Genomic DNA, 15241 nt, shown 5'->3' with positions numbered 1-15241 from the left:
GCATAGAACTCATAGATACAAAGAAGAGACTGGCGGTTGTCAGAGGCAGGCAGTGGGGGTAGGTGAAATGGATTAAGGGAATTAAAGGCACAAACTTCCAGTTACAAAATAAATAAGTCCTGGGGATGAAATGTACAGCATGCTTACTACAGTTAATAAAACTGTATTTCAGGGGCGCCTGGGTGGTGCAGTCGGTTAAGCGTCCGACTTCAGCCAGGTCACGATCTCGCGCTCCGTGAGTTCGAGCCCCGCGTGGGGCTCTGGGCTGATGGCTCAGAGCCTGGAGCCTGTTTCCAATTCTGTGTCTCCCTCTCTCTCTGCCCCTCCCCCGTTCATGCTCTGTCTCTCTCTGTCCCAAAAATAAATAAACGTTGAAAAAAAATTAAAAAAAAAAACTGTATTTCATAAAGTTGCTAAGAAAGTAGATCTTAAAAGTTTTCATCACAAGAAAAAAACATTTTGTAACTATGTCTGATGATAGATGCTAACTATAGTTACCGTGATCATTCTGCAATATACACAAATATCCCATCATTATCTTGTACACCTAAAACTAATATAATGTTGTATGTCAATTATACTTCAAGAATCAAAACAAAAAAACAGAAAGAAAACTGCAATGATTATCATTGGAACCATATATTTGCAAACAGCTATGAAAATTTCCTTAGGATAAATTGGTAGGGAATGGCTCTTGATCTTGGCCACACTACCCTCCAGCAAGGCGGCCCCAAGGTACACTTCTACCAGTAGTGCAGGCAAGTACCAATATTCTTGCACTCTAGACTTTTTGTTGTTCTTTGCCAGTTTGATGGCCAAAATAATGGTATTCCTTTGGTTTAATTTGCACCTTTAAGTTATCGGTGAGCTTACATCTTCCATAAATTGGTTGTATGGTAGAGAAATTTACCTTCAGTCTGCCACATATGTTAAAAATATTTTTCAAGGTAATCAGCTACATTTATATTTTTTATGATGTTTTGGGAAGTTCAAAATTTTTAAATGTTTTATGTAATCAAATCTATCAGTCTCTTCCTTTACCATTTCTGCCTTTCAGGTCATGTTTAGAAAAACATTCTAAATTCTAAGATTTCCAAGGTGCCTGGGTGGCTCAGTCAGGTAAGCCTCTAACTCTTGATTTTGGATCAGCCCATGACCTCACATTCGTGAGACTGAGCCCCGTGTCAAATGTGACAGCACAGAGCCTGCTTGGGATTCTCTCTTTCCCTCTCTCTCTGCCATTCCTCTGCTCTTGCATGTGCACACACACTCTCTCTCTTCTCCTTCTCTCTCAAAATGAAAGTTCATTTCATTTCTTCATAATCATATTATCACTAAATATAGATGGTTTTGCCTCCTTTCTTTCCAATACTAACAGTTCATTTCTTTTTTTTCTCTCACTGCATTGCCTAGAACTTCTGAAACCATGGTGAGAAAAAAAACGCTATGATAATGGGCATACTACAGTTGATCCTGACTTTAATGTGAAAGCACTAGTGTTTCATCATTAAGTATAATTTTGGCTGCTGGCTTAGGATAGATATTTTTTATTAAATTAAGGGTACATTGCTCTAGTCCTAGTTTACTACAAATTTTCTCTTTTTTTTTTCATTTTTATTCAAGAACGGAAGTGGGGAAAAATTTTTTTAATGTAAAACAAAATTTTTTTTAAAAGGCGGGGGGGGGGGGGTGCCAGGGTGGCTCAGTCGGTTAAGGGTCCGACTTCGGCTCAGGTCATGATCTCAAGGTCCATGATTTCAAGCCCCGCGTCAGGGTCTGTGCTGACAGCTCACAGCCTGGAGCCTGCTTTGGATTCTGTGCCTCCCTCTCTTTCTGCTCCTCCCCTGCTTATGCTCTGTCTCTCTCTCTCTCTCTCTCTCTCAAAAATAAATAAATGTTAAAAAAAAATTAAGAATGCAAGTGGGATTTTATCAAATGTTTTCAATACTTACTGCCACTATATTTCCCCCTGATTATTAATTGTTAAATATTAATATATCTCTCAATATTAAAATATTCTTGCATTCCTTCCAAAACCAGACAGAGACCCCACTAAAAAGGAGAAGTATAGACCAATTTCCCTGATGAACACAGATGCAAAAATCCTCAACAAGACATTAGCCAACAGGATCAAACAATACATTAAAAAAATTATTCACCACGACCAAATGGGATTTATACGGGATGCAGGGCTGGTTCAATATGTGCAAAACAATTAACATGATTCATCACATCAATAAAAGAAAGGACAAGAACCATATGATCCTCTCAATAGATGCAGAGAAAGCATTCGACAAAATACAACATTCTTTCTTGATAAAAACCCTCAAGAAAGTAGGGATTGAAGGATCATACCTCAAGATCATAAAAGCCACATATGAATGACCCAATGCTAATATCATCCTCAATGGGGAAAAACTGAGAGCTTTCCCCCTAAGGTCAGGAACAAGACAGGGATGTCCACTCTCGCCACTGTTACTCACCACAGTATTGGAAGTCTTAGCCTCCACAATCAGACAACACAAAGAAATAAAAGGCATCCAAATCGGCCAGGAGGGGTCAAACTTTCACTCTTCACAGATGAGATGGAAAACCCAAAATATTCCACCAAAAAACTGCTAGATTCATGAATTCAGCAAAGTTGCAGGATATAAAATCAATGCACAGAAATCAGTTGCATTCCTATTCACCAATAATGAAGCAACAGAAAGAGAAATCAAGGAATCGATCCAATTTGCAATTGCACCAAAAACCATAAAATACCTAGGAATAAATCTAACCAAAGAGGTGAAAAATCTATACACTGAAAACTATAGAAAGCTTATGAAAGAAATTGAAGAAGACACAAAAAAATGGGGAAAGATTCCATGGTATTGGACAGGAAGAACAAATATTGTTAAAATGTCGATACTACCCAAAGCAGTCTACATATTCAATGCAATCCCTATGAAAATAACACCAGCATTCTTCACAGAACTAGAACAAATAATCCTAAAATTTGTATGGGACCAGAAAAGACCCCGAATAGCCAAAGCAATCTTGAAAAAGAAAACCAAAGCAGGAGGTATCACAATCCGGGACGTCAAGCTATACTACAAAGCTGTAATCATCAAGACCATCAAGCTGTATGGTACTGGCACAAGAACAGACACTCAGATCAATGGAACAGAATAGAGAACCCAGAAATGGACCCACAAACGTATGGCCAACTAATCTTTGACAAAGTAGGAAAGAATATCCATTGGAATAAAGACAGTCTCTTCAGCAAGTGGTGCTGGGAAAACTGGACAGTGACATGCAGAAGAATGAACCTGGACCACTGTCTTACACCATACACAAAAATAAACTCAAAATGGATGAAAGACCTAAACATAAGACAGGAAGCCATCAAAATCCTAGAGAAGAAAGCAGACAAAAACCTCTTAGACCTCAGCTGCTGCAACTCCTTACTCAACACGTCTCTGGAGGCAAGGGAAACAAAAGCAAAAATGAACTATTGGGACCTCATCAAAACAAAAATCTTCTACACGCTGAAGGGAACAATCAACAAAACTAAAAGGCAACTGACAGAATGGGAGAATGTATTTGCAAATGACATATCCAATAAAGGGTTAGTATCCAAAATCTATAAATAACTTATCAAACTCAACACCCAAAAAACAAATAATCCAGTGAAGGAATGGGCAAAAGACATGAATAGACACTTCTCCAAAGAAGACATCCAGGTGGCCAACCGACACATGAAAAAATGCTCCACATCACTCATCATCAGGGAAATACAAATCATAACCACAATGAGATGCCACCTTACACCTGACAGAATGGCTAACATTAACAAATCAGGCAACAACAGATGTTGGCGAGGATGTGGAGAAAGAGGATCTCTTTTGCATTGTTGGTGGGAATGCAAGCTGGTGCAGCCACTCTGGAAAACAGTATGGAGGTTCCTCAAAAAACTAAAAATAGAACTACCCTACGACCCAGCAATTGCACTACTAGGTATTTATCCAATGGATACAGGTGTGCTGTTTCGAAGGGACACATGCACCCCCATGTTTATGGCAGCACTACCAACAATAGCCAAAGTATGGAAAGAGCCCAAATGTCCATGGATGGATGAATGGATAAAGAAGATGTGGTGTGTGTGTGTATGTATATATATATATATATATATATATATATATATATATATATATACATACATACACACAATGGAGTACTACTCGGCAATCAAAAACAATGAAATCTTGCCATTTGCAACTACATGGATGGAACTGGAGGGTATTATGCTAAGCGAAATTATTCAGTCAGAGAAAGACAAATATTGTATGACTTCACTCATATGAGGACTTTAAGATCCAAAACAGATGAACATAAGGGAAGGGAAACAAAAATAATCTAAAAACAGGGAGGGGGACAACACATAACAGACTCTTAAATATGGAGAACAAACAGAGGGTTCTTGGAGGGGGTGTGGGAGGGGGGATGGGCTAAATGGGGAAGGGGCATTAAGGAATCTACTCCTGAAATCATTGTTGCACTAGATGCTAACTAATTTGGATGTAAATTTAAAAAAATTAAATTAAAAATTCTGAACAGACAAAAAAAAATATTCTTGCATTCCTGAAATAAAGCCCACAAATGCTAATGCTTTATGTAGGATTTGTGGATCAACATTCCTAAGTAAAGTGTGTCTGCCTTTCCTTTTGTGCTATGTATGTAGGATTTGGCATGGGGTTTATATTTACTTCATAAAATAATATGGGAAGCTTCCCATCTTTTTTCTATACTGAAATTATTTAAACAGCATAGGAAATATTTGATCCACTAAAAGTTTGTGAAAACTTTAGTTTAGTCTGACTGTATTTTGTGGAGGGAATGGTGCCTTAATAACATTTCACTTCTTTGTGCTCATGAGCCAATTTAGATTTTTATTTTCCTAGGAAATCATCCACTTACAAAATTATTATTAGGATGGAATTATAGGAATATTCACTTATAATTTTTAAATCTCCTTTACATCAATGATAATATTCTCTTTCTCATTTTAATGAGAGCAATTTCCATACACATACACTTGAGTAAGTATTCTCAGCCTGTAGGGTACTTTCTTATGATATGAACATTATATGAATATGAGCTTTATTATACATGTTAAATCAAGTTACAGTGTATTATTCAAATGCTCAATATCCTTATTTTTTTTTCTAGGACTAAAAGATATGTATTACAGTCTCCCACCACAATTGTGGTTCTGTCCATTTCTACTTGAATTTCTAAAACCATCTGTTTTATGTATTTTAACATTATGCATAAACGTTCATTCATGACTGTTTTATCTTCACTGTATATTACACATCTTAACAATATGTAAAATAACCGATTTTGTTCTGTTTGTTTTTCCTAACTCCTACTCATTCAATAGATACACATTTAATGCCTACTATATTCTAGGTTTGGAGGATACATTAGTGAACAAATCAGATAAGAACCCTGCCCTTGAAACTTAACAGAAAACCATGGGGGAGGGGATGGAAAAAAAAAGTTAGGGAGGGAGCCAAACCATAAGAGACTCTGAAAAACTGAGAACAATCTGAGGGTTGACCAGGGGGGTGGGGGGGGGTGGGGGGAGGGGGGAGGGGGGTGGGGGGAGGGGGGGTGGGGGGAGGGGGGGAGGGGGTGGGGGGAGGGGGGGTGGGGGGAGGGGGGGGTGGGGGGGTGATGGGTATTGAGGAAGGCAACTGTTGGGATGAGTACTGGGTGTTGTATGGAAACCAATTTGACAATAAATTTCATATTAAGAAAAAAAAAGAACCCTGCCCTCATGGGGCTTAAAGTACCGTGGAGAAAACAGGCAAAAAATAAGTAAACTAACAAATTAAATAATTACAAATTGCAGTGAGTGCTACAAAGAAAGTCGTATCAATACAGTGTAAGGTAGGGGACCTACTTTAACTAGAGGATGGCCTAGCTGAGATAATATTTAAGCTTAAAAAAAGGATTAGAAGAAGCTGGGCACACAAAGGTCTTGGAAGAGTGCTTCCAGCACAGGGTACAAAAAATGAGATTAGTATTGCCAGGCATACTTCAACAGAGTAGAGGGCTCATTGTCCTACACCATATAGGAAAGGAACTACAATCTCAAGTGGCTCTGACAGGACCAGACACCTCCATTTGTTCACTTGGCGCTCCCCTTCCCCAACTGACTGTCCCAGCATCATCTGAAGAAAGTGTTGGCTGGCAGTAATAGCATACTGTGGCCTGAGTCTCCACTCTAGGTTATCTTCTACAGGTGGTGTGCTTTCTGGAGTCCCTCCAGGACAGAGATTATCCCCAACTCAAAGTACCCTAGCCTCCAGCTCCTACCAGACAAGCTTGGCCTTAGCCTGACGTGAAACGAAGGACGCTGCAACTTTTCTCAGTAGTATTTGGCCTGGCCTCCTCTCTATCTTTCAAAAATCCCTCCAAATTTCTGGCATATTGATGGCAGATGGCATCCTTCTTGGTTCCCTTGGTTTTCAACCATTATAGATCTCTTAGTCATTTCAACGGGCATTTGAAATAGAGGAAGCAATTAAACATTTACACAGGTAGGCACCATCAGTGGCAGCCTGAACCAAGATTCTGCAGCATGTTTAACCTGCCCTCTACCACTGGTTTCTTCCCTACTCTGAAAGACAATTATTTACAAGTTGCTTTGAGCAGTATATCCCGTACCAACAGCATTACATGAGTTGATTTTAGGAGGAACACAGTTGTATATTTAGGATGTATTTATTTTTACTATTTATGTATTTATTTTAAAAGTATAGAAAGAAATACATACGATTGTGTGTGTCTCTCTCTCTGTCTTTCCATATGACTAGCATATCAAAACTACCATGACACCAAACAAGGTTGACATAATTCACTGCATGGTAAACCTTTATAAAATCCCCCTTAACATCTCTTTCTTTCATCCCTGGGAGCAACTCAACTGTCCTTTTCTCTCTCCAAAATCTCCCATCAGCCCTCACCCAAGTCTTCTCAGATCTTCCTTTCCACCCTATTAGGCTCCAGACTCTTTCCCCGTCCTGAATTGCTTTTCATATGCAGAATAATTCCATCCTCTCTGCCTCTAATTTGCATCTGTACATTCACTAACATGCTCAGCAAACAAAAGATTAGGAGCCAGCTTCCTTAAATGGCAGCAAGAAATGGTAAAGAACCAATTATGTTTCCCAGTCGCAAAGAATTTTATTTTTAATTTTCCTGTTAAAAAATAAAAGACTGAAAATCTAACTACATTTCAGAAAACAAACAAACTCAAAGCTGCAGGCTCTATGGCTATGAGACCTGTGTAATCTACAGTCTGGCTCTTAGAAGAACCCTACTCTTGGTTCGATGTTCTTGAAATGTGTAATACGTTTTTTTTTTTTTTTTTTTAATTTTTTTTCCAATGTTTTTTTAATTTATTTTTGGGACAGAGAGAGACAGAGCATGAACGGGGGAGGGGCAGAGAGAGAGGGAGACACAGAATCGGAAACAGGCTCCAGGCTCTGAGCCATCAGCCCAGAGCCCGACGCGGGGCTCGAACTCGCGGACCGCGAGATCGTGACCTGGCTGAAGTCGGACGCTCAACCGACTGCGCCACCCAGGCGCCCCTGTAATACGTTTTGAACAAGGGATCCCACCTTTTCATTATGCAGATTATGTTGCCAGCTCTGCTCTGCAGGGAGGTCTCTCAGATGAGGAACTGGATTAAATGGATTAAATGGTGAGGAGACAGAATGGGAGCAGTGGCTAATGGCATATTGATGGCTAATGGTATCACACTGGAGAAGATTCTGCTGGGACTTTAGTAAGTAGAGGGTCTACCTATGCTGCAGTCTTTCTGGGCTTTGGCCTCGACCTGAATTTGCATTCTGGCACTGACACATACTAGCTGGTGAGCTTCAAGTCAGTAAACCTCTCTATGCTTCAGTTTATTCATCTGCAAAATGGGGATACTATTTATTTTGAAGGATTAGAAGGATTAAATGAAGTCACAAATAAAGTGCTTAGTACAATGTAAAATGAGTAAATATGTTGTTATATGCCTTTGTTTATTTTTATTGTTTATAATTTTAAATTTAATAACATTATCTTGTTTTCAGGATATTTATTTTTATAAATAATTCTCTTAATAGCAAATATGACCAGCTTTCCATTATAATTGTGCTACACAGTTAGTGTGTCCTTTTACAATAAATATATTTAAAAATAAATAAATAAATAAAATATATTTATGTAAAAAAGTGAGGCAGTTTAAAAAAATATGAAAAACTGGTAACGTTAAGATAACCAAGAGCTGTGCAGGTGTTATACAAATGACTGAGGCAGGAGAAACATTGATCTAGTGAAATCTCAGTTTTTAGACAGGGTAACTGAAACCTAAAGAGGAAAAGTGATTCATCAAAGGTCCCACAGCAAGTCAACGTCATAATCAAGACCACTTGGGTCTCCTAGCTCTTAGTTCAGAGCTCCTCCAACCACACCACATACACAAATGGTTAAGGCACGAGCAAGCTTGGTGCTTAATGAGGTACATGGCCAGTAGCCAGACCCTCTCTCAATGTGCACTGCCTCATTCACTCCCCAAGGATAGCAGATAAATGAAGTATTCTAATATAATACAGAAACCAGTCCCATGGTTTTGTCCATGGAGCTAAAGCATTCTGAAAATACCACCTATTAGTCAATCTTTTTTTTTTTTAAATCTCCCTGAAAAAGATGTGCAGTGAGGACTGTTCCAATAGGTTACAGAGAGTTGGTGGGGGAGGAGGGGATCAAACTCCCAGTCCCGAATCCGCTAGTCTCCTCATCCTGTATGCCACTAGCCTATATGCCTTCTACATAAATATAACCTGAAAAGCAAAGTGGCTTGGGAGCCCAAATGACAATACAAAACTGGAGGTATCCCAGACTTGAGCTACCTCAAGTCCCTCAACTTCAATTTCCATTTGTGGCATTAAATCTAAGAGAACTCACAAGGGTCTGTCTAGAAAGGAGAAGGGAAATTTTAGCTCTAGGATCATATGCCCTGCTTTCACCATTAAACTCCAGCCTATGGCCAAATTATTTTACCCTTCTGTGTTTATTAGTTTGCTAGGGTTGTTGAAACAAAGCACCATAAACTAGGTGGCTTAAAACAACAGAAACTTATTATCTCACGGTTCTGGTGGCTAAAAGTCCAAAATTAAGATGTCAATAGGACTGGTTACTTCTGAGGCATGGAAGAAAAAGCCTCTCCTTGGCTTGTAGATGCCTATCTTCTTCCTGTGTTTATTCATTTGGTCTTTCCCTCTATGAATGTCTAACTCTGTGTCCAGATTTCCCCTTTTTCATAAGGATACCTACCAGTCCTATTGGATTAGTGCTCACTTCATTTTAACTTGATTAACTCTATAAAGACCTCTTCTCTAAAAAGGTCACATTCTCAGGTACTTGGGGTTAAAATTCCAACTTTTTTTTATGGAAGGAAGGGACACAATTCCACCCATAACACAGTGCATTTAGTTACATTAATTAAGTTAAATCATTTAAAATGCAAAATGATACTTAATCCATCTAGTCATAGATCACCTCCTCAGAATCTGGGAAATCTGACAATATAAAGAATGAATCATGGATTATTTTAGGAGAAAACATGTTAAACCTATATTGGAAAAAGTCCCCATGGAAATAAAGAAATCACACTGAATAACAGTATTCTTTTTTTGTAAGAGTTCTACTCAAAATAGAAACAGAAAATGAAGAACTCATGGACTAAGAAAAAAATGATGTACAATTTATAGTTTTGTTTTTTAACTTTCTTTTTCAGAGAATGAAAAAGCCCTCAGTTTGTAAGGCTCTCAAATGTATTTGTAACTAACATTTACAAATACAGTAAAAGTAATTCAGAAATATTTTGGTATTTTAGATGAATAGTAGGAAAAATGAATAATTTGAAGTAATATGATTTGCAAGCAATCATTTAAAAAGTATCTTAAGATATTTGTCAAAGAACAGAAATCATATTTTCCTAACTTATGTAAAATAGCTGATAAAAAGAATGCACAGGATATACATTATTTAACTTTGAATTTCATCCTTCACCAAAAGTTATAAACCCACAACTTTATGACATAGTATACAGAAGCCTTTGTTCCATTTACTTACAATGCCCCTGCCCAATTTTTGCCTCCTTCTTTGACTGTGGGAGAACATTGGCTGGGGGGAGGGAAGGCACTGGAGCAGGCAGGGAGAGAGAAGTCATTGAGATTAGAGGTGGGGATGGTAGAAGGGCTTTGGGCTTGAGGCTGGGGCTTGAGAGAGGGAGAAAGACTGTGGAAAAGCCAAGGCCTTTGTACAGATGAGGAGACAGAATACCACTGTGAGGGAGTTGGGAGGGAGGGCAGGCCACAGGAGGTAAGGTAGAGAAGGCCCTTTTGAGAAGGCCAACTTGGAGCTAAGGAGAGAGGCTGTGGGGAAAGGAAAAGTATTTGAATGGGGGCAAGAAATATTTGGAGAAGGAGCTGAGAAAGACTTTCAGTGAGGAGAGTGAGGCAGCAAGACCACGGAGTAAAATGAAGGAAAAGAAGACTTTGGGGAAGAGGGAGACAGTGCCTTTGAGTGGAGAAGGAGGAGAAACCTGTGAGTGGGGAGATGCGGGGGAGGCTTTGGAGGGCTGAAAGAGGCATCTAAGAGGACAGTGAGTGAAGAAGGCCTGGAGGAGGGTAAATGAGGAGGTAAAAGAAGTATTTTGACTGAGGGAAGGAAGGGCTTTGTGAAGGTAAGTTAGAGAGAGGACAATGTGAATGAAGGTATTTTCAAAGGGAGGGGAGGGAGGGAAGACCTTGTGTGAGAGAAGTAAAGGGCTTTGTGAGATAAAGAAGACCAGCTTTGAATGAGGGAAGAGGAGGCCTGTAAGGTGATCCAAGAAAAGTCTGTGGGGAGGTGAAGAATGAAAGGACCTTGATTGAAAGTTGAGAAGAATTTTTGAGCTATAATGATGGAGGGAAGACATTTGTGAACTGCGGTGATGAAGAGAAAGCTTTTAGGAGTGTAAGGAAAGAAAAGAACTTCCTTAAGGAAAAGGGTGAAAGAGGGAAGTCAATTATGAGAGTAAAGGAGGCAGAGGAGGCAACCATAAAAGAAGGGAAGGCCTTGGTATGGGGAAGTGAGCAAGGAAAGGTCTCTGTGAAGGGAGGTGATGGAGAAAGGAATTTGAGAGGTGAGGTAAGGGGGGTTAGTAAGATGAGGTTAGAGGTGGAAGAGCTTTAAGGGAGGGTAAAATGGAGGCTAGTACTTTGATTTTTGCATGTTGATCTTGTACCCTGCAGCTCTGCTGAATTTGCAAGATCAACATGAAAAAATCAATTGTGCTTCTATACAGCAGCAATGAACAATCCAAAAAGGAAATTAAGAAAACAATTCCGTTTACAGCAGCATTCAAAAGAACAAAATATCTAGGAATAAAATGTACCCAATGAGGGTAAAGACTTGTACCCTGAAAACGACAAAACATCTCTGAAGACATCTCATTTTTATGGGTTGAAAGACTTAATATTGTTAAGATGGCAAGACTGCCCAAAGTGATCTACAGATTCGCAGTAATCCTTATCAAAACTTCAGTGGCCTTGGGAATGCAAGCTGGTGCAGCCACTCTGGAAAACAGTATGGAGGTTCCTCAAAAAACTAAAAATAGAACTACCCTACGACCCAGCAATAGCAATACTAGGTATTTATCCAAGGGATACAGGTGTGCTGTTTCGAAGGGACACATGCACCCCCATGTTTATAGCAGCACTATCAACAATAGCCAAAGTATGGAAGGAGCCTAAATGTCCATCGATGGATGAATGGATAAAGAAGATGTGGTATATATATACAATGGAGTATTACTCGGCAATCAAAAAGAATGAAATCTTGCCATTTGCAACTACATGGATGGAACTGGAGGCTATTATGCTAAGCGAAATTATTCAGTCAGAGAAAGACAAATATTGTATGACTTCACTCATATGAGGACTTTAAGATCCAAAACAGATGAACATAAGGGAAGGGAAACAAAAATAATCTAAAAACAGGGAGGGGGACAACACATAACAGACTCTTAAATATGGAGAACAAACAGAGGGTTCCTGGAGGGGGTGTGGGAGGGGGGATGGGCTAAATGGGGAAGGGGCATTAAGGAATCTACTCCTGAAATCATTGTTGCACTAGATGCTAATTTGGATGTATAAAAAAATTAAAAGAAAAACAAACTTCAGTGGCTTTTTTGCATAAATGGAAAAGCTGATCCTTAAAGTCACATGGAATTACAAGGGGCCTTGAATGCTCAAAACATTATGAATAAAAGACAGAATTGGGGAACTCACATGTCCCAATTTCTCAACTTGCTACAAAGCTATAGTAATCAAAAGAGGATGATACTGGCATAGGGATAGATACACAGACCAGTAGAATAAAACCTAAGAGTCCAGAAATAAACCCATAAATCTATGGTCAACTGATTTTCAACAAGGGTGGCAAGACCATTCAACGGGGAATGACTAGTCTCTTCAACAAATGGTGCCGAGACAGCTGGATATCCACATATAGAAAGAATGATGCTGGGCCCCCTAACACATACCATATACAAAAATTAATTCAAAATGGATCCACAACCTACATAGAAGGGCTAGAACCACAAAACTCTTTACAGAAATCATAGAAATAAATCTTTATGACTTTCGATTTGGCAATGGATTCTTAGATATGACACCAAAAGCACAAGTGACAAAATAATTTAAAAAAACAAATAAATTGGACTTCCTCAAAATTAGAAACTTTTGTCCACCAAAACAAACAAACAAACAAACAAACAAACAAACACATTAACAAGAAAGTAAAAAGCCAACCTACAGGGTGGGAGAAAATATTTCCAATTCACATATCTGGAATATATAAAGAACACTTACAACTCAGTAACAAAACCACAAACAATCCAGTTAAAAATGGCCAAAGAACACGAACAGACATTTCTCCAAACATACAAATGTCTAAAAGCACATGAAAAGATGCTCAGTATCATTAGTCTTTACAGGAATACTAACGAAATCCATAGTAAGATATCACTTATACAGACCAGGACGGTGATAACCAAAGAGGGGGAGGATAACAAATGCTGGTGAACTTGAGACCCTCGCACATCGTTCGTGGGCACGTAAAAACGGTTCAATCGCTTTGTAGAACAGTTTAGGACTCCCTCAAAGAATTCAACACGGGCTTCCCATATGCCCCGGCAATTTTACTCCCAGGGGCAGGCCCAAGAGAACTGGTACCGCGAAACCTTGTATGGGGACATCCGCGGCACTGTTAGCCACCACAGCCAACACCTGAAGTGAGCCAAACGCCCACCAAGTGAGAAACGGAGACACGAAATGCGAAATATTCACACAACAGAATATCATTCGGCCACTGAACAGAAAGAAGGGGCGACGCCTGCTCTCACGGGCGTAAATCTCGAGAACGCGACGCGAAGTGGGATGACCTGGGTCCAGGACACAGGTTCCGTTTTCCGTGGGTACGACCCGTCCCACCGAAGGTACACGCGCAGACGCGGCCAGCCGGGGCGGCGGCCGGGGGGCCGGGGGGCCGGGGGGTGAGGGGACCTGCGGGGGGCGGGGGGGGGACTCACAGGTGCTCACGTAGTAGCACAGCCCGAGCAGCAGGGCGCACGAGGCGAGCAAGAGCAGCCCGAGGCACCGGTGGACCCACATCTTCAGCAGACAGCGGCGCGTCTCGGCCCCGAAGGTGCGCAGGGACGCCCGCCAGCCCGCCTGAGGCTTGGCCGTCGCGCCTCCCTCGCGCCCGGGGACGCTGCCTCCCGGGTGCGACTTGTCGGCCGGGGTCTCCCCGGTGCACCCCGCGTTGCAGCTTATCACCCTGGAGTGAGGCCCCTTCAGCGAGCCGATCTTCGACCTGGTCCTCTTCCGCAACGACCTCCTGTCAGAAGGCATGGCTCCGGACGGCAGCCTCGCAGAGACGACGCCTCAGGACGGCAGGCCCGTCTCCCACAAGCCCCCGGGCGGTGGCGCTTGCGCGGCACCCCCTCGGCCGCGCGTGCCAACCGTCGTCCCCAGGCCCCGCCCCTTTCTGACGGCTATGGGCGGGGCGGGGGTGGTGCCTGGGGCCCTCCCCCAATCAAGGCCCGGGCTGCTGGTGCTTGTGGAACGTCGTCGAAGGAACGAACGAATGGGGCCCGAGGCCCGCGCCGCGTGAGTGTCCGCTCGTCCCAGACGGCACAACGCCTCGCGAGAATCCGACTCCAGCCTTGGCTGCTGATTGTCCCTCAGGTTCCGTCCCTGTGACGCGCTGTGGGCTCTGCGATCCCTACAGTTAGTCCCCGCGGGGCTCAAGACGTAGCCACTAGCCACATGTGGCCGTTTAAATGTAAATTCTAATTCATTAACATTAAACCGAACAGGGGGGCCGGGGTAGCTCAGGTCCTGATCTCACGGGTTGGTGAGCTCGAGCCCTGCCTCTGCACTGACAGCGGGGAGCCTGCTTGGGATGCTCTCTCCCCTCCCTCTCTGTCCCTCCCCCATGCGTGTGTGCACTAAACCTTTTAAAAAATAAATTTTTTTTTTTGTTTTTGCTTTAACTTTTTATAACTTGTTAGTGTTTATTTCTGAGAGAGAGAGAGAGAGAGAGAGAGAGAGAGAGAGAGGATCTGAAGCGGGCTCTGTGCTGTTAGCCCAGAGCCAGACGTGGGACTCGAACTCACGAACTGTGAGATCATGACCTGAACTGAAGTCCGGCGCTTAACTGAACCACCCAGGCTCCCCCCCAAAATAAAATTTCTTTAAGAAAAGTGAAATAAGGGCGCCTGGGTGGTTCAGTCGGTGAAGCATCCGACTTCAGCTCACGTCGTGATCTCGCGGTCCGTGAGTTCGAGCCCCGCGTCGGGCTCTGGGCTGACGGCTCACAGCCTGGAGCCTGCTTCGGATTCTGCGTCTCCGTCTCTCTCTGACCCTCCCCCGTTCATGCTCTGTCTCTCTCTGTCTCAAAAATAAACATTAAAAAAATTAAAAAAAATAAAAGTGGAATTAAGAAAGCAGTTCCTCAGTCACACACGTATCAAGTGCTCAGTAACCACGCGTAGCTTCTAGTGACCATATTGGACAGCGCCAATATGGAGCATTCCTTTCATGGCAGAAAGCTGGACTGGCAGAGCGGGCTGTGCATAGCGACTATA

At 41.7% G+C, this 15241-nt stretch overlaps 1 protein-coding gene across 3 annotated transcripts in view; it reads right to left on the bottom strand.

Moving 5' to 3' along the window:
- Nucleotides 1-14089, bottom strand: part of FMR1NB (FMR1 neighbor) — a 35060-nt gene extending 20971 nt beyond the window's left edge. For 2 of the 3 annotated variants that reach the window (XM_047844464.1, XM_047844465.1), the window contains exon 1: nt 13682-14089. In XM_047844464.1, coding sequence (XP_047700420.1) covers nt 13682-14003 — 322 coding nt within the window. In that variant the 5' untranslated portion in view covers nt 14004-14089. The remainder of the gene's footprint in view (nt 1-13681) is intronic. The other variant, XM_047844466.1, reaches the window with a different exon arrangement.
- Between the last annotated feature and the right edge of the window lie 1152 nt (nt 14090-15241).

The sequence above is a fragment of the Prionailurus viverrinus genome, chromosome X, assembly GCF_022837055.1.
Source record: "Prionailurus viverrinus isolate Anna chromosome X, UM_Priviv_1.0, whole genome shotgun sequence".
In the NCBI taxonomy this organism is placed as follows: Eukaryota; Metazoa; Chordata; class Mammalia; order Carnivora; family Felidae; genus Prionailurus; species Prionailurus viverrinus.
Note: the sequence above shows the minus strand (reverse complement) of the source record. Positions and strands in the feature narration are given on the sequence as shown.